The sequence below is a fragment of the Daphnia carinata genome, chromosome 8 (assembly GCF_022539665.2).
Source record: "Daphnia carinata strain CSIRO-1 chromosome 8, CSIRO_AGI_Dcar_HiC_V3, whole genome shotgun sequence".
Lineage (NCBI taxonomy): Eukaryota > Metazoa > Arthropoda > Branchiopoda > Diplostraca > Daphniidae > Daphnia > Daphnia carinata.
In genome coordinates this window covers 7,051,405-7,072,066 of record NC_081338.1, presented here as the reverse complement: position 1 = coordinate 7,072,066, position 20,662 = coordinate 7,051,405, and the positions used below count along the sequence as shown (strand labels likewise).

The following is a 20,662-nucleotide window of genomic DNA, read 5'->3' as shown; positions in this document are numbered from 1 at the left end:
ATATCCTATTGTAGGTCTGCCAGGCCTTTACCTTCTACAGCAAAATTACGAGCCCTACAGGTTTTGCAGAATTCAGGCAACAGTGTAGGTAAATTACCGTCTCTGTTATATTGACACCAATAATTTTATATTCCACATGTAGTGACACATTTTTTTTTCATATTTGTCATTTACATTATTCAGCCCTCTTCACCAGGCTTTTCGCCCCGTCCGTCGCCCCACCTTTGCCTCGCCCGTCGCCCCGTCCTCGCCTCGCCCGTCGCCCCGTCTTCGCCTCGCCCGTCGCCCCGTCTTCGCCTCGCCCGTCGCCCCGTCGCCCCGTCTTCGCCTCGCCCGTCGCCCCGTCTTCGCCTCGCCCGTCGCCCCGTCTTCGCCTCGCCCGTCGCCCCGTCTTCGCCTCGCCCGTCGCCCCGTCTTCGCCTCGCCCGTCGCCCCGTCTTCGCCTCGCCCGTCGCCCCGTCTTCGCCTCGCCCGTCGCCCCGTCTTCGCCTCGCCCGTCGCCCCGTCTTCGCCTCGCCCGTCGCCCCGTCTTCGCCTCGCCCGTCGCCTCGTAGTCGCCACGTCATCGCCTGTTCTTTATGGTATCTTTGTATCTTGTAGTGTTTAATTTGTTGTGCTAATTAACATGCTGGCTGCCACGCCATATTGATCCCCTTTTTTTAAAGCTGTATAGGGACGGGCCGCGCTGCTCTGCCTCATGGCCTATCTGCCATGAGGTGGAGCAGTTGCCTCTGCCCAAGATTGGCCGTAAGGCTTATTAGGCAACGCACCCGTAGGGACTCCCTTTTGTCGATGTGTGGTGGAGACCCGGGATGTGCGTTTCCACAACGGTCTCCACCACTACATCAGCCCGGACTTGTCAGCGGGCAAGTCCCCCTTGGTCGCTATCCTTCCGATAGCGACGTAGCTAATGTAGATGTAGTGGCGTGGCAGCCAGCCTGTTAGTTAGTTATGTATGTATGTATGTATTGTATTGTATTGTATTGTATTTTAAAATGTAAATATTAGTGGTGGATTTGAGGGTGGATGGAGGGACAATAAAATGCTTTATTTTCACATGATTTTTGTTTGTATTTATATCATCATATCTATCAACTGTTTTGGGAATCGAACCCTAGACCACCGACATACCAGTCCGATGCTTTACCGTTAAGCCATCTACAGCGTTACAAACTTGATAATTTCTTCCTAAAAGTCCTTGTTTCAACTGTATACGTACATATGCTTTCGTATGTAGAATAATACATGTACAGTACCTAATGGCTCAGTGGTGGAGCGCTGGACTGTGATGTCAGTTGTCTGAGGTTCGAATCCCAGTGTGGTAATGCAAGTGTAGTATAATGGGAAAAAGTGATACCTGAGGAAAAAAAATAGGACTAGAAAAAATTCAAAATTTTTTAAAATTTTTTTTATTGATGTAAAAATTTTTTTTGTCAACTAAGGTAGGAGGAGACTCAGAGTCTCCCCCAACCTTAGTTGACTCACCGGGGAGATTACCCGGTGCGTGGCTAAGAGAAGCCGGAAAAGGATGAAGAGTGATGTTCGGACAAGTTTTTAAGTGAGCGATTAACCGTTAATTCGGATTTGTGAGTAGCCCCAAGGCCCTCCAAAAGATATCATCGAGCCAGGGGGACCCCCACGTCCCCTTTCCGGACAGCGCACTCACAACCTTTACTGCTGATCACAGTAGGGGCATGACCCCCTACGGGCTTATTACAAATCTAGGGGAAACGGGGCCACAGAAAACAAGGGAGCCCAGATATGCACTTTAACTTATGAAAATAGAAATGTTTGCTATTCAGGATGAATCAGCAAATAACCGTGTAGTGTGAGTAGCGGTCTTCAAAAATCTAGCCTCTCTTTTCGTCTTCTATTTCTAAAACAGGGAAATGTAACTGCTGGGCATCTTTTACGGGTAGCTGCAAAATTTCATCATGAAACCTGGAATGAAAAAGAAAATTCAGATCAAGGTAAAACGGGGCCACAGAAAAGATGAGAAACCTATCTTTGTGGTTCAATTTGAAAGATACAAATACCATAACATAGGAGATGTGGATTACATTTTCAATGTGAACATTACCATGCTGTTCACTTTGAACACACCACGAGTGAGGGCTGGACCAAAATATCCATATCCTTTTCACGATACAGACAGTTTTCAATTGACAATATGTATACCATCTCTATGGGCTTGGCATTTGGAACTTTCTTTTCTGTAACAAAGGATATTCTAGTTAATTAACTCATGATTCCTCAACCATCAATTAAATACCGAATTGTTTAGGGAGACGTCTTTGGCAGAGTGGCAGCCATTGATAGAAAATCCATAATCTTTGGTGGCATCTGCGATTGCTGGAAAGACAAAACACCCTTCATGAAAAGAGAAACAAGATCCAATTACTGCAACTGAATATCATCAGATTAGCTTTAACCAAATATTTCGATTTTTGACAATGAGAGAAAACTTCACTAAGGAAAATGTGAACATTTCCTTCTTTATGCATTCCTGTTCTAATTATAATAAACAATCAAAGTTGTCTCGCAGATTGGATGGGAAAATGGATAAGGTTTGTCCCTAGATTACCCCACCAACCAGTACTGTTACATCACTGCAAATACAGAGTAGGAAATTAAAAGTTATTTAAAATTGAATAGATATTTTACCATCAGAATGATACTCCAACATATAGCTCTAGGAGATGCTTATTCTGCGAAAAATTCATCCCATTGTAGACGAGGCCTTGGCTAAAATGTAACGCGAATGCCATCACTTAAAAATTAGAAAACTACGATTACATGCAGCATAATAAATATGCTGCAAGCTTACATATGATAAACCTTGAATTTATACCGCAGACGACCCACCAAACAGTATAGCCATCTATTGGTAAGGAATCAAGTTTTATCTCACTCAACAGCTCCCGGTATTCAAGAAGTTAGGCTTAAAAATAAGCCGGACAAAATAAGCTCGACAAAATAAGCCCGATTTTTCTCAACCTAATGTTGACGCGCCAGCACGGTACAGCGCGCTGGTGCAAACACCGTATAATGATATTCAATATATTAAAAAAAAAAAGCTGCTTTGACGAGCAAATGAATAATTTTGGTAACTCAGCGTTTCATTTTGAGTATAACGTGTAAATTGTTACAGAATTTCAAGAGACATACTATTTTCGTCGAAATGTAGGGTTTGAAAATAAGCCCGATAATATAATAAGCCTGACGGGGTTTTCTAAAATTTTTACGGCTTGCTTTTTAGCTACAACCCAACAGAAAAGAAAGAAGTAGCGAAGTGTGTTTGTCTTTGCCGGCCGCCAAGTGAGTAGCACGTGGTTGAGAAATTGAATTTTGGTTATTATAGCTCCATTTAAAAGAAAAAAGCTAGAGCGACTAATATCGCGGTAATCAATTAGACTGTTCTGTGAAAAACGTTTATATGAGTCAACTCTCACTGTATGTTTTCAGGGTACTTCTGTTGAAATGAAAAAAATTTGATATTTTAAGTAATGCATATCTCGTTGTCAGGTTCTACTGAGCTGAGAAACAATTTTCGGAAACTCGAAGAATAAACTAACCTGATTCTTCCGTGGCAGTCCATGCTTGCTAAATTGGAAAAATGTTAACTGATCTCTCACAAACTTCGTTGCTTCCAACGCCGTGTGAATTTAAAGGAGTTTTTACTTGGACCTAAAATTTGTAATTTATTTTGTTGGGTTTTACAGAAATATAGAAACATTCATTTACACTAAGAAAATTCAATTTCAGAAGTGGGTTCCAACACTGCCAGGAGAAGGTATTGCATTTAGGCTATGCCGATTCAATCACAGCTCAAACACAATGAGGATTGGTCGCTTCATGACCCAGATACTAGTATTTCTTCTGGTCATCCTTTACTGCTTAAAATTGTAAAACTGGAAAAATTTCTAAATTTATTAGCAACAGAAGCTTATGTATGTATTAATTTACCTGACAGATTTATTCATTGGGTGGAAGGAGACTGCATTACTGAAGAATTCTTCCTAAATAGTATAAAAACAATCTTTATTTTATGTATTTCTTTTAGGATTTTCGCTTCGGTTTACTGCTGTTGGAATATTGAACAAGACCATATTAAGCTGGCAAGTACGGTGTAACGCATTTGGCATGAAGATATTCTTTAATTGGGAATATTTGTTCATGTAAATACAAGTATTAGTGTTGGTTTTCGTCATTTGGGATTTAGTCACCAAACATTTTTTATTCTTTAGGGTTTGTCAGATATGTGTAAGTTTCTTCAACACTTGAGATCTAGCAGCTATTAGACTGGTGGTGTTGGTCTCATGAATCTTATTTTATTAAAGCTGTGGAAGAGTGAGTATTTGGTAATTAAAATTTCCTGAGGCATTTGCAAATAATCAAATAATTCTTTGTTAAAGTGCAGTTAGCTTCCTGCAACAAGAAACAACAAAAAAGCGTAAATTGCGAACTGTCTAGGAAAGAAGATGATCCAGGGGCAAAAGTTGGTGTATGAGTGAAGGCAAATCTTCAAAACGCTATCGCCTGTATTGCTATCTGTGTGCGTCTTTAGCATTGGGTAACTTAATGATTTTAAATTTTAATTAAATTTTTTTCTATTTTGAACGAAACTAGACCGTTTTCTTCGAATGGTAGGTTTGGTAGCGGAAAAGTTCATGAATTCCCTGAGTGATTCTTGACATGGTAATTTTTAATTACATAGAATCCATTACAAGTTTAAACGCCAAGTATCCTCGTCAGTGACAGGTGACAATTTTACAAACAAGGTTCTGCTATTTAAGGTCCGCCAAACGGTATAGCCATCTACTGGTGTGATATTTATATCGAAGTTATCGAATAGAATTCACTTCTATTCGATAACTGTTGTTTTACTAACGATAACTTCGTTTCACTTTAGAAGACGAACTTTAGCAACTTTGAAGCTAAATAACTAAAATACTAAAAGTTTCACGTAAAAGTGAATATGATCTACGCAGTTCTCGTTAAATTTTGTAGCAAAATCGTGTAGCTTTTTATATTCTACTTTTAGTAGAACATGAAATAAGTCCAACATTTTGTTCAAAAAATTTGGGCTAAGAATTGTGACATGAAATTCAATGAAATCTTTTTCAGTACAGAACCGTAGAAGGTAGTACAGGATCTGTAAAAAAAAATATTGAAATGAATGGTATACAGAACCTAACCACTTCCCTGGAAACATTGGTAAGCAATTAGAAAGATTCTTGTGTTTTAATGCAGTTTCTGCCTTAGATTTAGTTTCATATCAATATTGACTAATGTCTACCAGTTTAATAAGAAGAATGAAATAGTCAAACAAAGAATATTACCTGTGAGGTGATCCAAAATCAACATTAAGATGAAAATGGAGGAACATTGACTGGAAAAACAAGTTTGCTGGAGCAGCTGTAGTTCATATGACTGCTGATTTATGGTGGTAATCTTTAAAACCCTCGTTAATTGCTACCTCTGATAAAAAACCATTTAATATTTTCAGGAGGTGTTTGATTACTTTGAGAAAAGAGACTTTGGAGATTGCACAGGTCATTATTTGTTTAGAACAAGAAATCTATTGGAAACTGTGTTTGACGGGACTGAGTTTAGAATTTACAGAGGAATCCTGCTTCAGAAAACAGTTCTGTTCAGTAAGCATAAATCCTATTGCTTTTGCTATTTTAATCAGAAGTCTGTACAATTATGGAAATGCAGGCAAAGAGATCCTAAATTAATTGTAAAATAGTAACAGTAAACTGGAAGATGTAGGCAAGGAAGAGTTGGCAAAGAAAGTAAAACAACAAGATAGGAAAGCCAAAATAAAACGGTAAAAAGAATACCTCCAAGAAACCTCTTGTGGTAAATGGATTGCTTGTTACGATTGTAGATGATTACAGCTCATGGGACTCTTGGCGAGGAAAGCCCTTTCAGCAGTATCGGTAACGGTCGTTCCCAATTTTGCACCAGGTATTTATTGTGTTAAATGGTTGATGTTTCAACAAATACTAAGCCTCTTCTCGCCCGTCGCCACGTCTTCTGTTCGCCCGTCGCGCCATCATCGCCTCGCCTCTCGCCTCGTGGTCGCCACGTCATCGCCGGTTTCTTATGGTATCTTTGTATTTTTTTTTTTCATAGTCGAACACGTATTCTTAAATTCACTTCAATCCGTATTCCAATTTCACGTTTTCCTTATAAATTAATTTCACGTCCTCCAACTGGATCAACGCGTCGAAGATCGTCGTCGGAAGAGCAGCGACATCAGCTACGAATCTTCTGCATCCTATGACGACAGTCAGCCATTGATTCCCTTCCAGCAACATCAGCAGCGGTAAGGAGAATTTTTCATTTTCCTTTTATTTTCTATGGGGAAAAGAAAAAAAAAAACAAGACAAAAAAAACAAGTTTTATAGTTCTGTTGTCGTGCAACGTGGCTATGCATGTTGTGATGCACGCTTTTCGATTTAGATAAAAATGGGGGATTTTTCCATGTTTGTTTTGTTCTTTTTGTAAAAAATTCCAAATTTCCTGTTTTCTTTTTCTGTGTTTCACAAATACACAATGTTGTCTGACTCTATTATGTGCTGCGGCAATTATTTATTTCGACGCTAAATGCGTCATTGCCACCACAGGCAACTGGCAGGTCGGAAAAACGAAAAAGGAAAAAAAACGAAGTCGGTTCTGTCAAAAGAACACCTGGGAGAAAAATTATGGATTTCGATGTACAACTGATGGGGTGATAGAAAAACCTCCGTCAGAGAAAAAAATGGGTAGTCGGGTATCTTAGGTATTGGTATTCGGAAAGGCAAGTGGCCTGGTTCTTGGCTTCGATGTTTTGAGCCAGTGAATGGTCAAGAAACAAAAAGGAGGCTTGCTTTTTTTTTTCCAAGTCCAAACTCTATTCCTAAATTGACTATTAGTAATAGTAGTATCAAAATATGTGAAATGGCTCATCGGTAGAGCATCGGATTCAGAAGCTGAAGGTCAAGGGTTCAATACTCAGACACGCCGGTCACGTTTTTTTCTTCACAAACGTTTATTTGTCGAAATAACGATAAATAGCAAAAAAAGGAAAAATTCTTTCTTCTCGACAATCGTATGGTCGGTAGCACCCCAGATTTTTTTTCTTGGGACGCCCACGCCCGCATTCCATAACTTTTCTGGTACGACCGCGCGAAGCAATATTTACCATTCTGGGTTTCGAACCACAGACCTTTGGCACTGTAGGACAGCATGCTACCGATATGCCATAACTATCCTTACAAACCATGTTTGAGATTTTGATAGCTATGTAGTTATTTGATAAATAAAAAAATATATAATAAAAACGGAAAAGTGTAATACAAATTATTACCATTAACCGTTTCCTTACACAAAATGAAGTTGCTCTGTAGTCAGGAATATGGATTAGCAAAATAAACACGTAATCAAATTCTCAAACAGATATTGCAAGTTCGTAAGTTCCAAGATGTTCTTGGATACGAATTTTGGTTTTGGATTACTCCAAAATAAGCCAACCAAGTGAACAACATTGAATTAATCCCAACTCTTCAACTTCAGTGGGCAAGGCAGCAAATCCAGGTCTACCACCTAACTACGAATAGATTAAATTACATCTACAAGTAGTAAAAACTAGCTAGGTCTTAACTTACTCGGCGCATATCTCGACTAGCAAAAACCCATTGAGTCGAAGGAGCGCTAAAGCCGTAACCCATTCCACTCACGTCTTAAACCATCGCTTGCATGAATGGCGGTACATCGGCGTTGGACTAAAAAAAAAAACACGTAGGATTATTAATTACGAACACAAGTGCAGAGAAATATCATTAGATGTCAAACTGGAGTAGGTTCTTACCTTAGTTAACAAAGACACAAACTTTCCAGCGTTAGGGCCATCTCTTTCTTCGTCAAAGAACCTTATTGATTTCCCAACATTCCTCACGTGACCCGTTCGACCAACACGATGAACATAGTCTTCAATATCAGTTGGTAAGTCATAATTTACGAAATAGTTGACGCCGGCAATATCTAGGAAAAACAATACGAACATTAAATACGTAAAAAAACGGACGAAGTACCCAGACATATAACCTAATTACCTAGACTAAGGAGAGCAATATAAGTGGCCACGAGAATATTCCTAATACTATTTTTGAAGTCACCAAGCGCTTGCTCACGCTAACTCTGAAGACGATCACCATAGATGCTGGTAGACTAGACATTTAATGTTAAGACACCTTGCCCAATTCACAACAGGTTTAATTCTTACTTGTAAGTTGTTATTGCACAAGGATGCAGCGACGAAATCCGCCGTCTTTTTGCTGTCGACAAAAACGATAGTCTTGGCATCACCGAGGTCTTGTAAAACTTCGATCAGCTGAGCTCCCTTATCTCTTTTCGAGTACTGAAAAGACAGCTGTTCAACATCGAGATTGGTGCCGCCGACAATGCCTGTTGTGACGAATATATAGTCTTCCATGTACGTCGCAGCCAGCGATTGTACTTCATCTGGGAATGTAGCCGAAAACATACAAACACGAAGGATTCCCTAAAGAGAAACAAATAGTATTATACCAGTCAAATCTCATACTCAAAAGTCGAGAACATACTTTCGGATGCATCATTATTTGGTTGACAATTTTTTCAACATTAGAGCCGAAACCCATATCACGCTTTCGATCAACTTCGTCCAAAATTTAAAACCTGACCCCCGAGAAGTCAAATACTCCACGGTCGAGAAAATCCTTAAGTCGCCCCGCGGTCGCGAAAAGAATATTGCACCCAACTTGAAGATTTGACCGCTGATGGCTAATGACAGTTCCTCCATATATAATCACAGACTTTAAAACCTAATTGTAGGAAAATTTACACGCCTCGCGATGAATTTGAATGGCCAATTCACGAGTCGGTGCGGTAATTACAACTTCTGGCTTTTGCCCCATGACACGAGACGCACCAGCAACACCTTGTTCTAACACCTTGTTCTAACAACATGTTCATAACCGGTACCAAGAACGCCGACTACATGAAAAAATGTAAAATTTTAGATGACTTCATCAACGAATATCACGAAGGGGTTGTTGAGTATCTTAGATGCAATTGGAATTTTTGGTAGTCGCAATCACCGGCGTGCCCACTCCAAATTACTTTTACTTCAACTTATCCGGTTAATACCGACCCATTCGAATCAAGTTAGTACGATGGCATCAAGGTTTCAAAATTATACAGCGTTAATTAATTGGATTACCGTTTTGCGGAGCCCGTGACATTACAAGCTATTAAATCTCTTTCTGGCAAGAATACCTGCAACTGAAGCTTTCTGAACAGGTGTTGGTTTTATGTAGCCAGAATTTTTTATGTTTTGAAGTGGTAGTTGGCGCAGGCCGGCTTCTTCGACTGATGTTATGTATTGAGGTACATCTTTTCCTGTAACCTGAAGCAGCCCAATAGATATTTTTAAATAAAAAAATACAGTTTCGCGGAATGGCTTACCTGAAGGACGAATTTATCAAAATTGTTAAAGAGTTCCCCACAGACGATGCCCTTTAACAGTTCCTTCTCATCGCACGTCACAGCTTCCGGAATTTATTGCTCACGTACTTGTGACGAAAAGAAAACTAGTTCCTTTGACACACCCATTTCTGTGATGAAACAATAAATGAATGACAAGATAAGAAAATGAATGATGAGGTTGATCCAGGAGCTCTCTACGATCGACTCACTTACTGTTCCTGACCCCTACTAGTTCACAAGTGCCTTGCTCATCGCTCCCCTGGAATAATTTTACCATTCAAAAAAAGATTTAAAATCACAAATATTATATCAGTAGGCAAAGTGTTATTTGTACCTTCTTTCTGAAAAACCTGACTGCGTAAGGATTTCGTTGACAGATAGTGTAAGACGTTATCTCCCAAAGCCATTACGAAAGTTTTGAAATGGAGAATAGAAAACGAGAAAATGATTTCATCATCTGAATTTGAAATGCCTCGTTGCTGAAGGCCAATCCGTCTCCACGGTAAAAGTAGAAAAATGGGTCATCAAAACATTTTTGGGCGATGACTCACTTGTTTTTCCGTACCTTTCCCTTTTTTCCTTCCGGATTGGAGGGTAGCCAGCGGGCCAATCACCTTCAGTGGAGCCAACAAATGTGTTTCCTTTTTTGTTGGGGATGTTTAAGTGGGACTAATTAAATCTTTAATCTGATGTTGATCTTTTGTTCCCAGGTGATACGATTCTAATCTTTCAGTACATCCTAACCGTGTAGGATGATGGTGAAACAGGGATTTCCACTTCTTTTTTTTTTATATCAGTTGCCATGACAATGGAGAACAAAACCATGAAGGTTAGTTATCATTTACTAGCCCAGGCTTGCTTTTTCTTTCCTGCTCGATTCTCTAATTGTTTGTTGTTGATTCAATGACTTAGTGTGAAAGAGATTCTGATTGCCAATATGCCGGTGAGTCTTCTACCGTCTCCCTCCGACGTGTGAAACTTGCATTCCATGTAATCAAACTCTCAAACGTCACCCACCGCCGTTGACTGCTAGTGGCTTGCCTGGTTGCGCCAAACTTGAAAGTGACTGTAGCGAGTGCTTTCCTAAAAAAAAAAAAAAAATTAAGACAATATTTCCTTTAAAACTTGCATCAACTAAATCTTTTATCTCCACAGCACTCATCAACCCGAAGACTGGACGGACCAAAGATCCTCTTTCAAGTGTGAGAATAAAACCATTGAACGAGTTTATAACGAAACCGTTGAGGTGCTGTTGCGCCCTGCAGTAATATCTATCGGTGTTATATTAACAAACGTTAGGTTGGTACGCTTATCACCTTAATATGAATTCTCAATGGACCTGAAAGGCGTGAATCTCAACCGGTTCCTGAAGATGTAAACGAATCGACTGAAACCACTCCCTCACTTTCCTTTGACCTTTGCATGACTGAAATAGTTTGAATCGTATACCTATATCTGTCATCTCCAATTCAACCTTCTATAGGGAGGTAGTCCATTCCTTTAGGTGGCCTCACTACAAAACCACATCAACCCGCAGGGGGGTTAGGCATGTTTTCCCACTGCACAGCTAAAATACCAAGGCAAAACCGACAAACATGTCTGGCTGGCAGAAATTCTACAAACGAGATAGAAAAACCTAAATGAACAGACATTTGCAATCATAAAAGTCTAGTTGTACCAAACCTCGTCTAGAACAACTTGAACCTTCGAAACACCAGTAACAACTGGAGAAAACAAATGGGGGAGGTGGCCTCCAGCAATCCCTCTCAAACCAACCAGCACCACAAAACCATCCACCTGTCCAGGAGCAGACAAACACAATTAGCAGGTAGAATTTTCATAAATGAGATGGTTAAAATACTTTCCTACCAAAAATAGAAGTACAGATAGGCAATGGCATTCATACAAGAAAACCTGACCTCGAACCCCACCACAGTTACCATATGTAGACAAATCACCACATTCTGTAGAAGCTATGAATGAGAAAATACAAATGACTGAATAGTTCATACACAACATCAGCTTATAATCTTTTAAACTTTCAATAATTACTTCAAAAGTAAATCACATACCTGCATTAGTATTAATGTGAAACATTCCATACATCCAAGACATGATACGTGGCCACTACTATTCATCCACATATTCAAAGCTGTAAAGAAAAAAACAATGTTTCACAACTTTCGAGACCGTTCGTACTTTCAAAAACCGGACACGTTGTGCAGCAATTAGTGAGCATCAATACATCTAAATGAATGACATTAAATTTCTTTGGCAAAATTTTAAAATCTAAAAGTTTATCAAGAATTAAATTTAAGTTAAATCTTACCTTTAGAATACCCCACCAACATGGCGAATTGTGTATTTCTTGTGCTCCATCCATTTGACGAACGAGTCAGACGGTTACACTTTTCTTTACTCCCCTCTCCCCTTTTTTCTAAGGAAACGTTGCCTAATTGTACTAAATTATAAAAAAACAATAAAACTTAAAAATTATAAAAACAACTAACAATATGTTCATAACCGGTACCAAGTACGCCGCCTATATGAAAAAATGTAAAATTTTAGATGACTTAATCAACAACGAATATCACGAAGGGTTGCTAAGTATGTTAGATGCAATTGGACCTTTTAGTAGTCGCAATCACCGGCGTGCCCACTCAAAATTACTATTACTTCAACTTAGCCAGTTCATCCCGACCCATTCGAATCAAGTCAGTACGAGGGCATCAAAGTTTCCAAATTACACAGCGTTAATTAATTGGATTACCGTTTTGCCGGAGCCCGTGACAGCACAAGCAATTAAATCTCTTTTGTCAAGAATAACTGCAACTGAAGCTTTCTAAACAGGTGTTGGTTTTAGGTAGCCAGAATTCTTAATGTTTTGAAGTAGTAGTTGGCGCAGGCCGGCTTCTTCAAATGTTATGTATTGAGGTACATCTTTCCCTTTAGCCTAAAGCAAATCCAATAGACAGACTTGCCGCGATCGCGATCAAAAATTGATCGCCGATCCGATCTCCGATCAAAAAATTGATCGCCGATCCGATCTTTTGAAAAAGATCGGAGATCGGATCGGCGATCCCAAAAAATTGATCGCGATCCGATCGTTTTTAGCGATCAAACTTTTCGCCATCTAGCTGTAGATTTTCAGCCGCAGGGTTCTATTTCACTGCTATTTATGCGAATGCCAATTGAAGGAAACTGTTTAGTGTTCACCCTCAATGGCCGCCAGTGACTGTCGCTGTGACAGCCAATGCTATTTTCGCGAAACAGTGTAAATTTTTACCGTTAGATGCTGCACAAAAATGATCGCTAAAAATGATCGGCAAAATTTGATCGCCGATCCGATCTTTCGCAGTTTGATCGGATCGCCCGATCCGATCTTTCGCAGTTTGATCGGATCGCCCGATCCGATCAAACTCAAAAGATCGGATCGGAGATCGCGATCGGAAAATTGATCGGCGCGGCAAGTCTGCCAATAGATATTTTTAAATAAAAAAATACAGTTTTGAGAAGTGGCTTACCTGGAGGACAACTTTATCAAAATCGTTAAAGCGTTAGTAAGAGAACCTGCATCGCCATCTGATAACAATGTTCTAACAATTTAGGTATTACCCCTTACCACCCGAATTCGGTTCACGAATGTTTAGTTTCTCTCAGTTCATAAATGCCAGTCATCGTAGCGTCTCGGGATCGTCATCCAATTTGGATTGTAATTAGTTAAGTTTCATTGCATGGCAAGAAAGTCTAAATTTGCAGTGTTTGACAACAAATTTGGGGAATTCTCGGGCCAATATCACTGTTTAGTTTTTTTTTTTTTACTTTAAATGAACCTGAATATAGCAAACCACGTATGATTTAGGTTAAAAATTGAACGAGGTTCACGAATATTAGATTAACATATCACATTTAGGCGAATTTTTAATTTTTACCTCGTTCCATTAAATTAGGTTATAACTATAAGTTAGGTAATTACCTTGACGTTTTGAGGTGTAGCAGTACGAGTTTAGATCTTTGATTTTTATATCGATATTTCTTTGGACGAAAAAAATGTTATAATTAAAGGTAGATAGGAGGTTATCACAAGACGTCTTTTTGCCAAAAGATTTGGCAAAAATTAACAAGTGATGGGCAAATTTATGTGACAAAAAAAAAAAACAAATGAAAAAAAAAAAAATAATAAATACATACAGCCTCGCCCGTTGAAATTCACCATTCCAGCACTCGATCAGCCAGGTAACGGCAGAATAACAACCTAACACGGGCAATCAATGTGAATGACACTAAAGAGAACCGTAAGACCGAAGGAGAAGAGAGGGAGAAAGGGAAAAAGGATATTTGACATTGCTGGAGCTAGAAAACAAACATTATCGATGATCTTTAAAATCAACTAATTCGTGCTAATTTCTGAACCAGATCGAAGTGTTTCAACGGTAACAGTAGTTTTGTGAACGAACTGGCGATACGTGCCAGGCGCAATTATTAGCCAATGACTAATATGAAGGGAAGCCGAATTTGACTAGAGAATTAAGAACTCTTATTAGATGGGTTCTTATAGAAAGAGTATAGGGGTAGAGAATAACAATGAGGTGGGAAAAAAATGCAAATGGGCCGCGTTCGATTATGAATCCTCCGTCGTCTTCTCGTCGCAGAAATTATACAGTTGATGTGCTGCTTGTTTTGTTTTTCTGTTCTTCTGTGTGGATTGAGTTTGATGCATATTGTTTTGAAGGTAAAAGTGCGTAAAAATGATTAAAGTATTATGGTGTTTTTAAAGAACGGGATTTTCAGAATATCTACGACCCGATGGTCACGTGTTGTCCATTAAGAGACATGAAATCGTGTGACATTTTACTTGCCAAATTAGGGTGGATTGGTAACAGCTGTAAGCTCTCCACAGCAAGCTAAATACAAAAATTGTATAATTGCTTGAAAATTAAGGTGTCGAGTGTCAGCCACGAACAGTCAGAAGTACTACATTATTCGCAAGCTTCGTGTGAACATTTATCTATAAATTACGTTAAGTTTAGCATTAAGTTTTTTCCTCTCACTTTGTTATGTGATTGTGTGGATATCTGTATGTACCCTCAACAAACTGTCACATTCAAATCTATTAACAAAAAACAACTGAATATCTATAACTCACATATCTTAACTTTGGTCAGGTGGATTTCCAACTGCAGATAACTGGCCAGCATTCCACGTTCTACAACATCCAAAAGATTGAAGAAGTCGATGTTAATTTAGGTTTTTCTAAGATTAACCTATTACCTTTCAGGCTACAAGTTCGTCTGTAGGAGCTATAGCAAACACACTGGAGCTGATGAAACTGAGGCAATCCTATTTTTAAAGGAAAAATGGAGACATGATAATTATGCCAACAAGTAAAAGTTATAAAACCATTTTTAGAACTATTGGGCTCTGGCATTTATTAGGAGACTGATTCGATGCATTTACTGTCAGCCAGAAAGCCACATTTACCTACTAACAGATCTTTTCTGTTAAGCAGCTTTGCCAATACACAATCAAAACCTTGTAAGAAACATTTTGACTGAAGTATTACATGGTTATGTCAACATGCAAAAGCTCAATATACCACCAACCAGCGTTTTAGCCTTATTCACTACACATTGGCTGTGCAAAGAAAATCTCATAAGAGCTGAGATCAGTCTATGTTGTGAAAAGTCCTCACCTATGGAAAGCCTATTGACCAACAACTTTCTTATACTAAGAATAATCAGCCATTTTGAAATTACGAATTGCGTTACGCATAATACCTAAAGTATAACATAGCTTTCCAAGATGCCTACCAACGGGATTCTTCGCTGCTTTGCAACGCAGAAGCCATTTTAGCAAATGTCGCTTTCTATGAGTGTCGCCATTGACTGTTAGATAGCAAATGAAAATCGGTTTAACAATCGATCGACGAATACAATATTCAGTAAGCTCCTCCTTCTCTGGGGTCTGTTCGAATTTATCCACCGATTGTTAACTTTGACCGCTAGGTGGTGTTAATAAATGGTTTACCGGCGAACAGGCGTTGGGAGAAAAGTGGGTCAAACGGCGTACGAAACAAAACAAAAACAACAGCAGCTACTTATTTCCCAAAATTTATTTGGTTTTTCATTTTTCATGAGTTATTCCGACAGACAGTCACGTTTGAAGTATCTTAAATACGTAAAACCACATATATCTGTCATACGGTAAGATGTGCATGGTTGCAGAAAACATACATGGATGAATATAACTTTGGCCGGGAGTGTTCATCCGATGGTTGAAAAAGTCAAGGTTTTCTCTCCATACATTGAGTCGAATTCCGAAGTTTCCTTGTGCTTGAAGAGATCTGCTGGGTTCGAAAACTGCATCGCCAGGTTTGATTTTAGAATGTAGACACGAATCTAGGCAAAAGTCAGAATGGTTGCTAAGGCATTTCTTCAGTTTGGAAGCCAAACACTACTTGAGCAAAGTACATAGCATAGTACCTCAGTGAACATATCGCCTGAACGCTTCTCTCAAATAACGTCGTGAAATCTTATTTTTTATGCTGACGATGGTTGGAATACCCTCAAATCATCCGTCGTGATGGAAGACTTACGGGATGAATCCAAGTGTACATCATATTTCCATGTCCTTTTCAGAAAACATTCGAACAATGTGCGTGATCGTGTGGGGCCATTCGCCTATAGAAGTCGCCCGGATGCGGTCTTTTGTGTGTATACAAGCCGTCTGTCTTTTTTTTTTTTCCCATGCCGTCTGCTTTCTCTTCTTTCCCCCAATCTGCCCTTGCTGTGCTCAATGTATTCCGGCCAGTACAATGCAAGTCCGCTTCGCGTGAAACGACAATGATTGGACGGACGGATGCCATCATTCGGCATCGAAGCCGAAGATCGGCTGATCAGCGCGATTCGAATCGGCCGATTACAGGTCCGAGTGCCTTATTGAACGCATTCGGGGTGCTGACGCTCAAGCAAAGGCTGACGAGTGAATTGTTGCAGCTGCGGAGCCTGGGAACGTGGGCGAGGTCGTCGGCGGCCGGGTCACGCGCCGACAATAAAGTACATGAAGAAGCTTATAATTATAATGAATTCGTAACTCTCCAGCAAAAAGGGAGAGTTGTGAAACCGAAATCAATGTTAGGATAGTTGCATCTAACGGGGTAAATACGGCGCGTGTATAATTACGCAGGCTAAATACAGTTGGGATAATCGAAGCGGACGTCATTTTCTTTTGGGGGAGCCTACGCTGGATTCATCAACAATGAATAGGCCATGTTTAAGGCCACCATCGCTGTCTCTTCGGTTTGCAGTAAAATCAAATAGTCACGTTATTGCGCTTGCCCTTTTGCGTCAACCACGCAGCTCCGGCTTGAATATTTGATCAGTCAATTAAGGCTGAAAACGTTTCCAGTCGCTTCCTCCTTCCCCCCCCCCCCCACCCCGTCTTCTCTATTCACTTAGTCGCTGTCTCCCTCGCTCTTCTTTCTGTTGCTGAGTGTAATCCGACTCATTCATTATTCACCGCCTTCTACTCATCCATTATTGTTCGGATCGCGACGAGTTGGTTTTCTTTCCTTCCGCGAAACGACTTTGAAACACATAAACACTAAACATATTATTTACATCCGCACTCTAGCAATCGAGTGTGTACACATAATAGACGGGCAGCAATGCGTACGGTGGCGTATCTCTCAAAAGCGAGCCGTGCAAAGAGAGAGAGAGAGTTTGGGGAGAAGGGGGGGGGGGGGAGTTCACGATTGGTTGCTGTTTCCCTTGCCCCCGCTTTTTATTAAACCTCGGTATGGATAAAGGACGTTGGAGCTGCTTTTCTAGCCCTCTTAGTTGATGGATGTTCGCAGTTGCACCCCACACAGTTAAACTTTGAGGAGGAAAAACACGCACAAAGCTTAGAAGGGGGGGGGGGGAGAGGGGGAAGGGGATATGGTAAATTGCTGAAGAAAACGAGATGTCGAGTAGAATGGGAAGTATAGGACTCGTGAGGATTGATTGGCGTCCAACATAGAAAATGTCAACAGCCATTGATCCGACTGAGATCGGCTGTTGTCCACCCGTTGCCGTCCTGTTTACTCCCGTTTTCTATATTGCCTTCTACTCTATCTCGCCTTCTTCCTTTTTTTTTTTTTTTTTTTTACTTCTCTATTTCTCTCGTATTAGAAACAGTATATATATATCCATTTCACTTCCCTTTCCTATTTTTATTTTTTTTTATTTTTATTTCTCCCCCCTTTTGTTCAGATTGCGGGATCGTGCCTCGGCTCTATAAATAAGCTTCTTCGAGGCCGGCTATCGTTTCCTCTACTTTCGCTAGCGAATCGTATAATTGTCGACATTTTCCTTGTCACGCGAATCTCCTATACGTTTACGTAGCACCCGTCGACCAAGAAGCACACATATAGGTAATGCTGCCCGCTCGGCTATAAATGTCTGGGTGTGTCTACACGCACAAACAAGCGGCTTTTCCCCTTTTTTTTTTCGATGAAAGAAAATGCAAGGAAACACGGCTGGCAAGGTTGGTGGTTGATTGAGCACTCTGGCGAAGGTCTAGTCGACGAGCAGCAAATCAATTGACATCCCACTCGATCCGTTCAGGCGTAACGTTGCCAGACGGCGATCAATCGAACAGAAAGAAAAAGCGAGGGAAGAAAGCGTCAACGTATACACGTTTTCTCCACGTTATTTGCTTTTTCTTTTTTGTTTTTGTTTTTTGTTTTCCATTCCACACCTGGTGTAATTCCGTAATACATCCCATTTGGTAGCGAGAAAGATCGATTCCAAACGGGTGTATAGTGTAAACGAAAGAATACACTGCTCCATCTTACTTTTTTTTTTGTTTTTTTTTTGTTTTTGTTTGTTTGTTTATTTCTTTCTTTCTTCTGTTATTTTTTTTTTTGGTTCCCAGCGCACGCTTAAAATCATCATCTGTTCAACTTTTTGACTGTTTTCAACAAATCATTCGTACAACACACAACAGCAGCAGCAGCAGCGATAGAAAGAATTGGTAATAGCAAAATTTTTTTAGTTAGTTATACACTGTTAGTTAAACAAATTTTGGTGGTGGTTTGTTGTAGCTGTTAATATTTTGTTATTTATTTTGTTTACCCCCCCCCCCCTTTCTTTTCTTTTTCCCTGTTTGGAACACACTTTTTTTTTTTTCATGAGGGCCGAGGGGACAGTGAGGTTGCCACCATTTAAAAACATTGACCTCCCTCACGTACTGCACGGGGAGGAGAAACTTACAAACGGTTATACACACACACAATACGGGGCGTGCACACGCACAAGAATCACACACTGAATCAATTCCCGAATTGTTACTAGAAAACGTTTGGAATTCAAAAAAAAAAAAAAAAAAAAAAAATTAATAATAATAATAAATAAATGTTTCTTGTTCTCTCGCGTTTTTCACTAATGTTTTTTTTTTTTTGGTATGTTTTCATCGACATTTTTTCAATAGTTTAAATTTTATCCCTAAAAATCAAATACGACATTGAGAACTTAGGCGAAAGAAAATTGAAACATAAATGTCGGCCGACGAGGAAGATTTTCAACGACAAATCCAATCACTTTGCTGATGTGTAAATCGACTGCGCATGTACGGGGGATTGGGCAGTGTGTCTATCTGTTTTCATTTTCTTAAACCAATAGAAACAAACCGATACATAGCAGACAAAAAAAATTCAATGCCCCGATCGTTCGACAAGAGACAATATGAAAAGCGTTCCGTGTCATTCTACCTAACTGGAATACCCTAAACAAACTACAACATTTTTCCCTTTTTTTATTTCATTAAAAATTTCTCTTTTGTCTTACGCCAACAAAAAGAAAAAAAAAATACATTTCAACAAGAGGAAGAATGTCTCATCAAAAGAGACGTGTTAGATTGTTCTCCCCCCCCCCCCTCCACGTTGAGTGTATCCGGATGACGAGTGTTCCCCCAACTCTTCCGACACACGAAAACAATGCGAATCAAACGTACTGCGCGGCTATCGGAAACTTTTTTTTGTTTTTAATTTTTAATTTTCAATCATTTTGACGATCTTTCTATTAAATGCTGACGATCCCCATAACTTGGCTACCTAAATCATCCCAAACAACAAACAAACACAACAACAGATGCCAACCAAAACATACATTAAAAAAAAAAAAATAAAAAAATAAGGGGGATAAATAATAATAAAAAAAGAGAAATAAAAATAAACCCACATAATCAAAAAGCTCGAGATGATGACGTCAACAGTAACACTGATCTCACGCACGCAAACACGCACATTTATCATGTATTTTAATTTTAGTATTTTTTTTTTGTGTCTGTGTGTGTGTGTGTGTGTGTCGGTGGGGAGGAAGGGACGATGTTAGGTAGGACGCCAAACACGAGTGAATTTTTTTTTTTTTCGTACGGAAAGATTGCGAAGAGTTAGGATAGACAGGAACGATCGGAAAACAATGAAAGAATTCCCCAGATTAGTTTTCTTTCTTTTTTTTTTCGACGCAATAAAAAATATTGACTCACAGCGGTCCATACAACTTTTTCTAGCCCTTTCACGAAAACAATCCTGCGCTATATAAGAACGAGAGGCAAGCAACAGTGGCGACGCGATACCGAATATCGTACGCCCATACCAAAAGTCACGACAGACGCGAGGTGAAGAACAAAATAAAACAAAATCGCACGTATTTTTTTATGCCGCAGATTTTTTTTTTTTTAGAGGGTCAATCCCATTCTAGAAATGTAAGAAACAGAGGGGGGAGGTGGGAAAGGAGAAAAGGGACATTTCTTTTGAAGGGTTACGATTCGTGTAATTTTTCGTGTTTGCTTGATGCCTCTGTTTCGGTGAGGAGAGAGATTCAGAGAGAGAGAAAACACGCAGGAACTCACGTAACGCATTCGTACACACACAGATCAACACGCACGCGGCGCACAGAGCGTCAAAACAGAAAATAACAAATTAAAAAAAAAACAAAAAAAAAAAAACAAAGAGAGAACATTGCGATGCGCACGCGATTGCAATACACGTTACATATACATAAGACGTTATGTATATATACATACATTGTATGCGTGTATCGTTCTCTTGTTACGCAACGCGTTTTCACGCGATGAACGCCGGGGGAAAAGACGGAAGCTAAAA

At 39.6% G+C, this 20,662-nt stretch overlaps 1 protein-coding gene, 4 long non-coding RNA genes and 1 pseudogene across 7 annotated transcripts; all 6 read right to left on the bottom strand.

Annotated features, from left to right (window-relative positions):
• Nucleotides 1-3,784: 3,784 nt before the first annotated feature.
• LOC130700240 (uncharacterized) lies at nt 3,785-5,982 on the bottom strand. The gene is made up of 4 exons (XR_009003713.2): nt 5,847-5,982; nt 5,343-5,481; nt 3,967-4,019; nt 3,785-3,911 (listed from the first exon to the last, which is right to left on the bottom strand). It is a non-coding gene; the product is annotated as an uncharacterized LOC130700240 (long non-coding RNA).
• Nucleotides 5,983-7,501: 1,519 nt separating this feature from the next.
• On the bottom strand, nt 7,502-8,960 carry LOC130700519 (ATP-dependent RNA helicase vasa-like; annotated as a pseudogene).
• Nucleotides 8,961-9,311: 351 nt separating this feature from the next.
• LOC132087738 (uncharacterized) lies at nt 9,312-10,690 on the bottom strand. 2 transcript variants are annotated; one of them, XR_009421634.1, is made up of 5 exons: nt 10,082-10,690; nt 9,851-10,011; nt 9,730-9,775; nt 9,496-9,644; nt 9,312-9,436 (listed from the first exon to the last, which is right to left on the bottom strand). It is a non-coding gene; the product is annotated as an uncharacterized LOC132087738 (long non-coding RNA). The 2 variants fall into 2 exon arrangements; XR_009421633.1 differs by having other exon boundaries at nt 9,851-10,690.
• A 239-nt stretch (nt 10,691-10,929) lies between these two features.
• LOC130700234 (uncharacterized) lies at nt 10,930-11,755 on the bottom strand. The gene is made up of 4 exons (XM_057522274.2): nt 11,589-11,755; nt 11,386-11,489; nt 11,200-11,313; nt 10,930-11,131 (listed from the first exon to the last, which is right to left on the bottom strand). Exons 1-4 carry the CDS (start codon nt 11,629-11,631, stop codon nt 11,084-11,086), a joined length of 309 nt encoding a protein of 102 aa, XP_057378257.1. The 5' UTR covers nt 11,632-11,755; the 3' UTR covers nt 10,930-11,083.
• A 1,778-nt stretch (nt 11,756-13,533) lies between these two features.
• Nucleotides 13,534-15,402, bottom strand: LOC132088197 (uncharacterized). Of its 2 annotated transcripts, none has more exons than XR_009421510.1 (3): nt 15,327-15,402; nt 14,788-14,856; nt 13,534-14,722 (listed from the first exon to the last, which is right to left on the bottom strand). It is a non-coding gene; the product is annotated as an uncharacterized LOC132088197 (long non-coding RNA). The 2 variants fall into 2 exon arrangements; XR_009421511.1 differs by having other exon boundaries at nt 15,294-15,349.
• A 208-nt stretch (nt 15,403-15,610) lies between these two features.
• On the bottom strand, nt 15,611-16,935 carry LOC130700242 (uncharacterized). Its single transcript, XR_009003715.2, has 2 exons — nt 15,999-16,935; nt 15,611-15,914 (listed from the first exon to the last, which is right to left on the bottom strand). It is a non-coding gene; the product is annotated as an uncharacterized LOC130700242 (long non-coding RNA).
• Nucleotides 16,936-20,662: the final 3,727 nt, after the last annotated feature.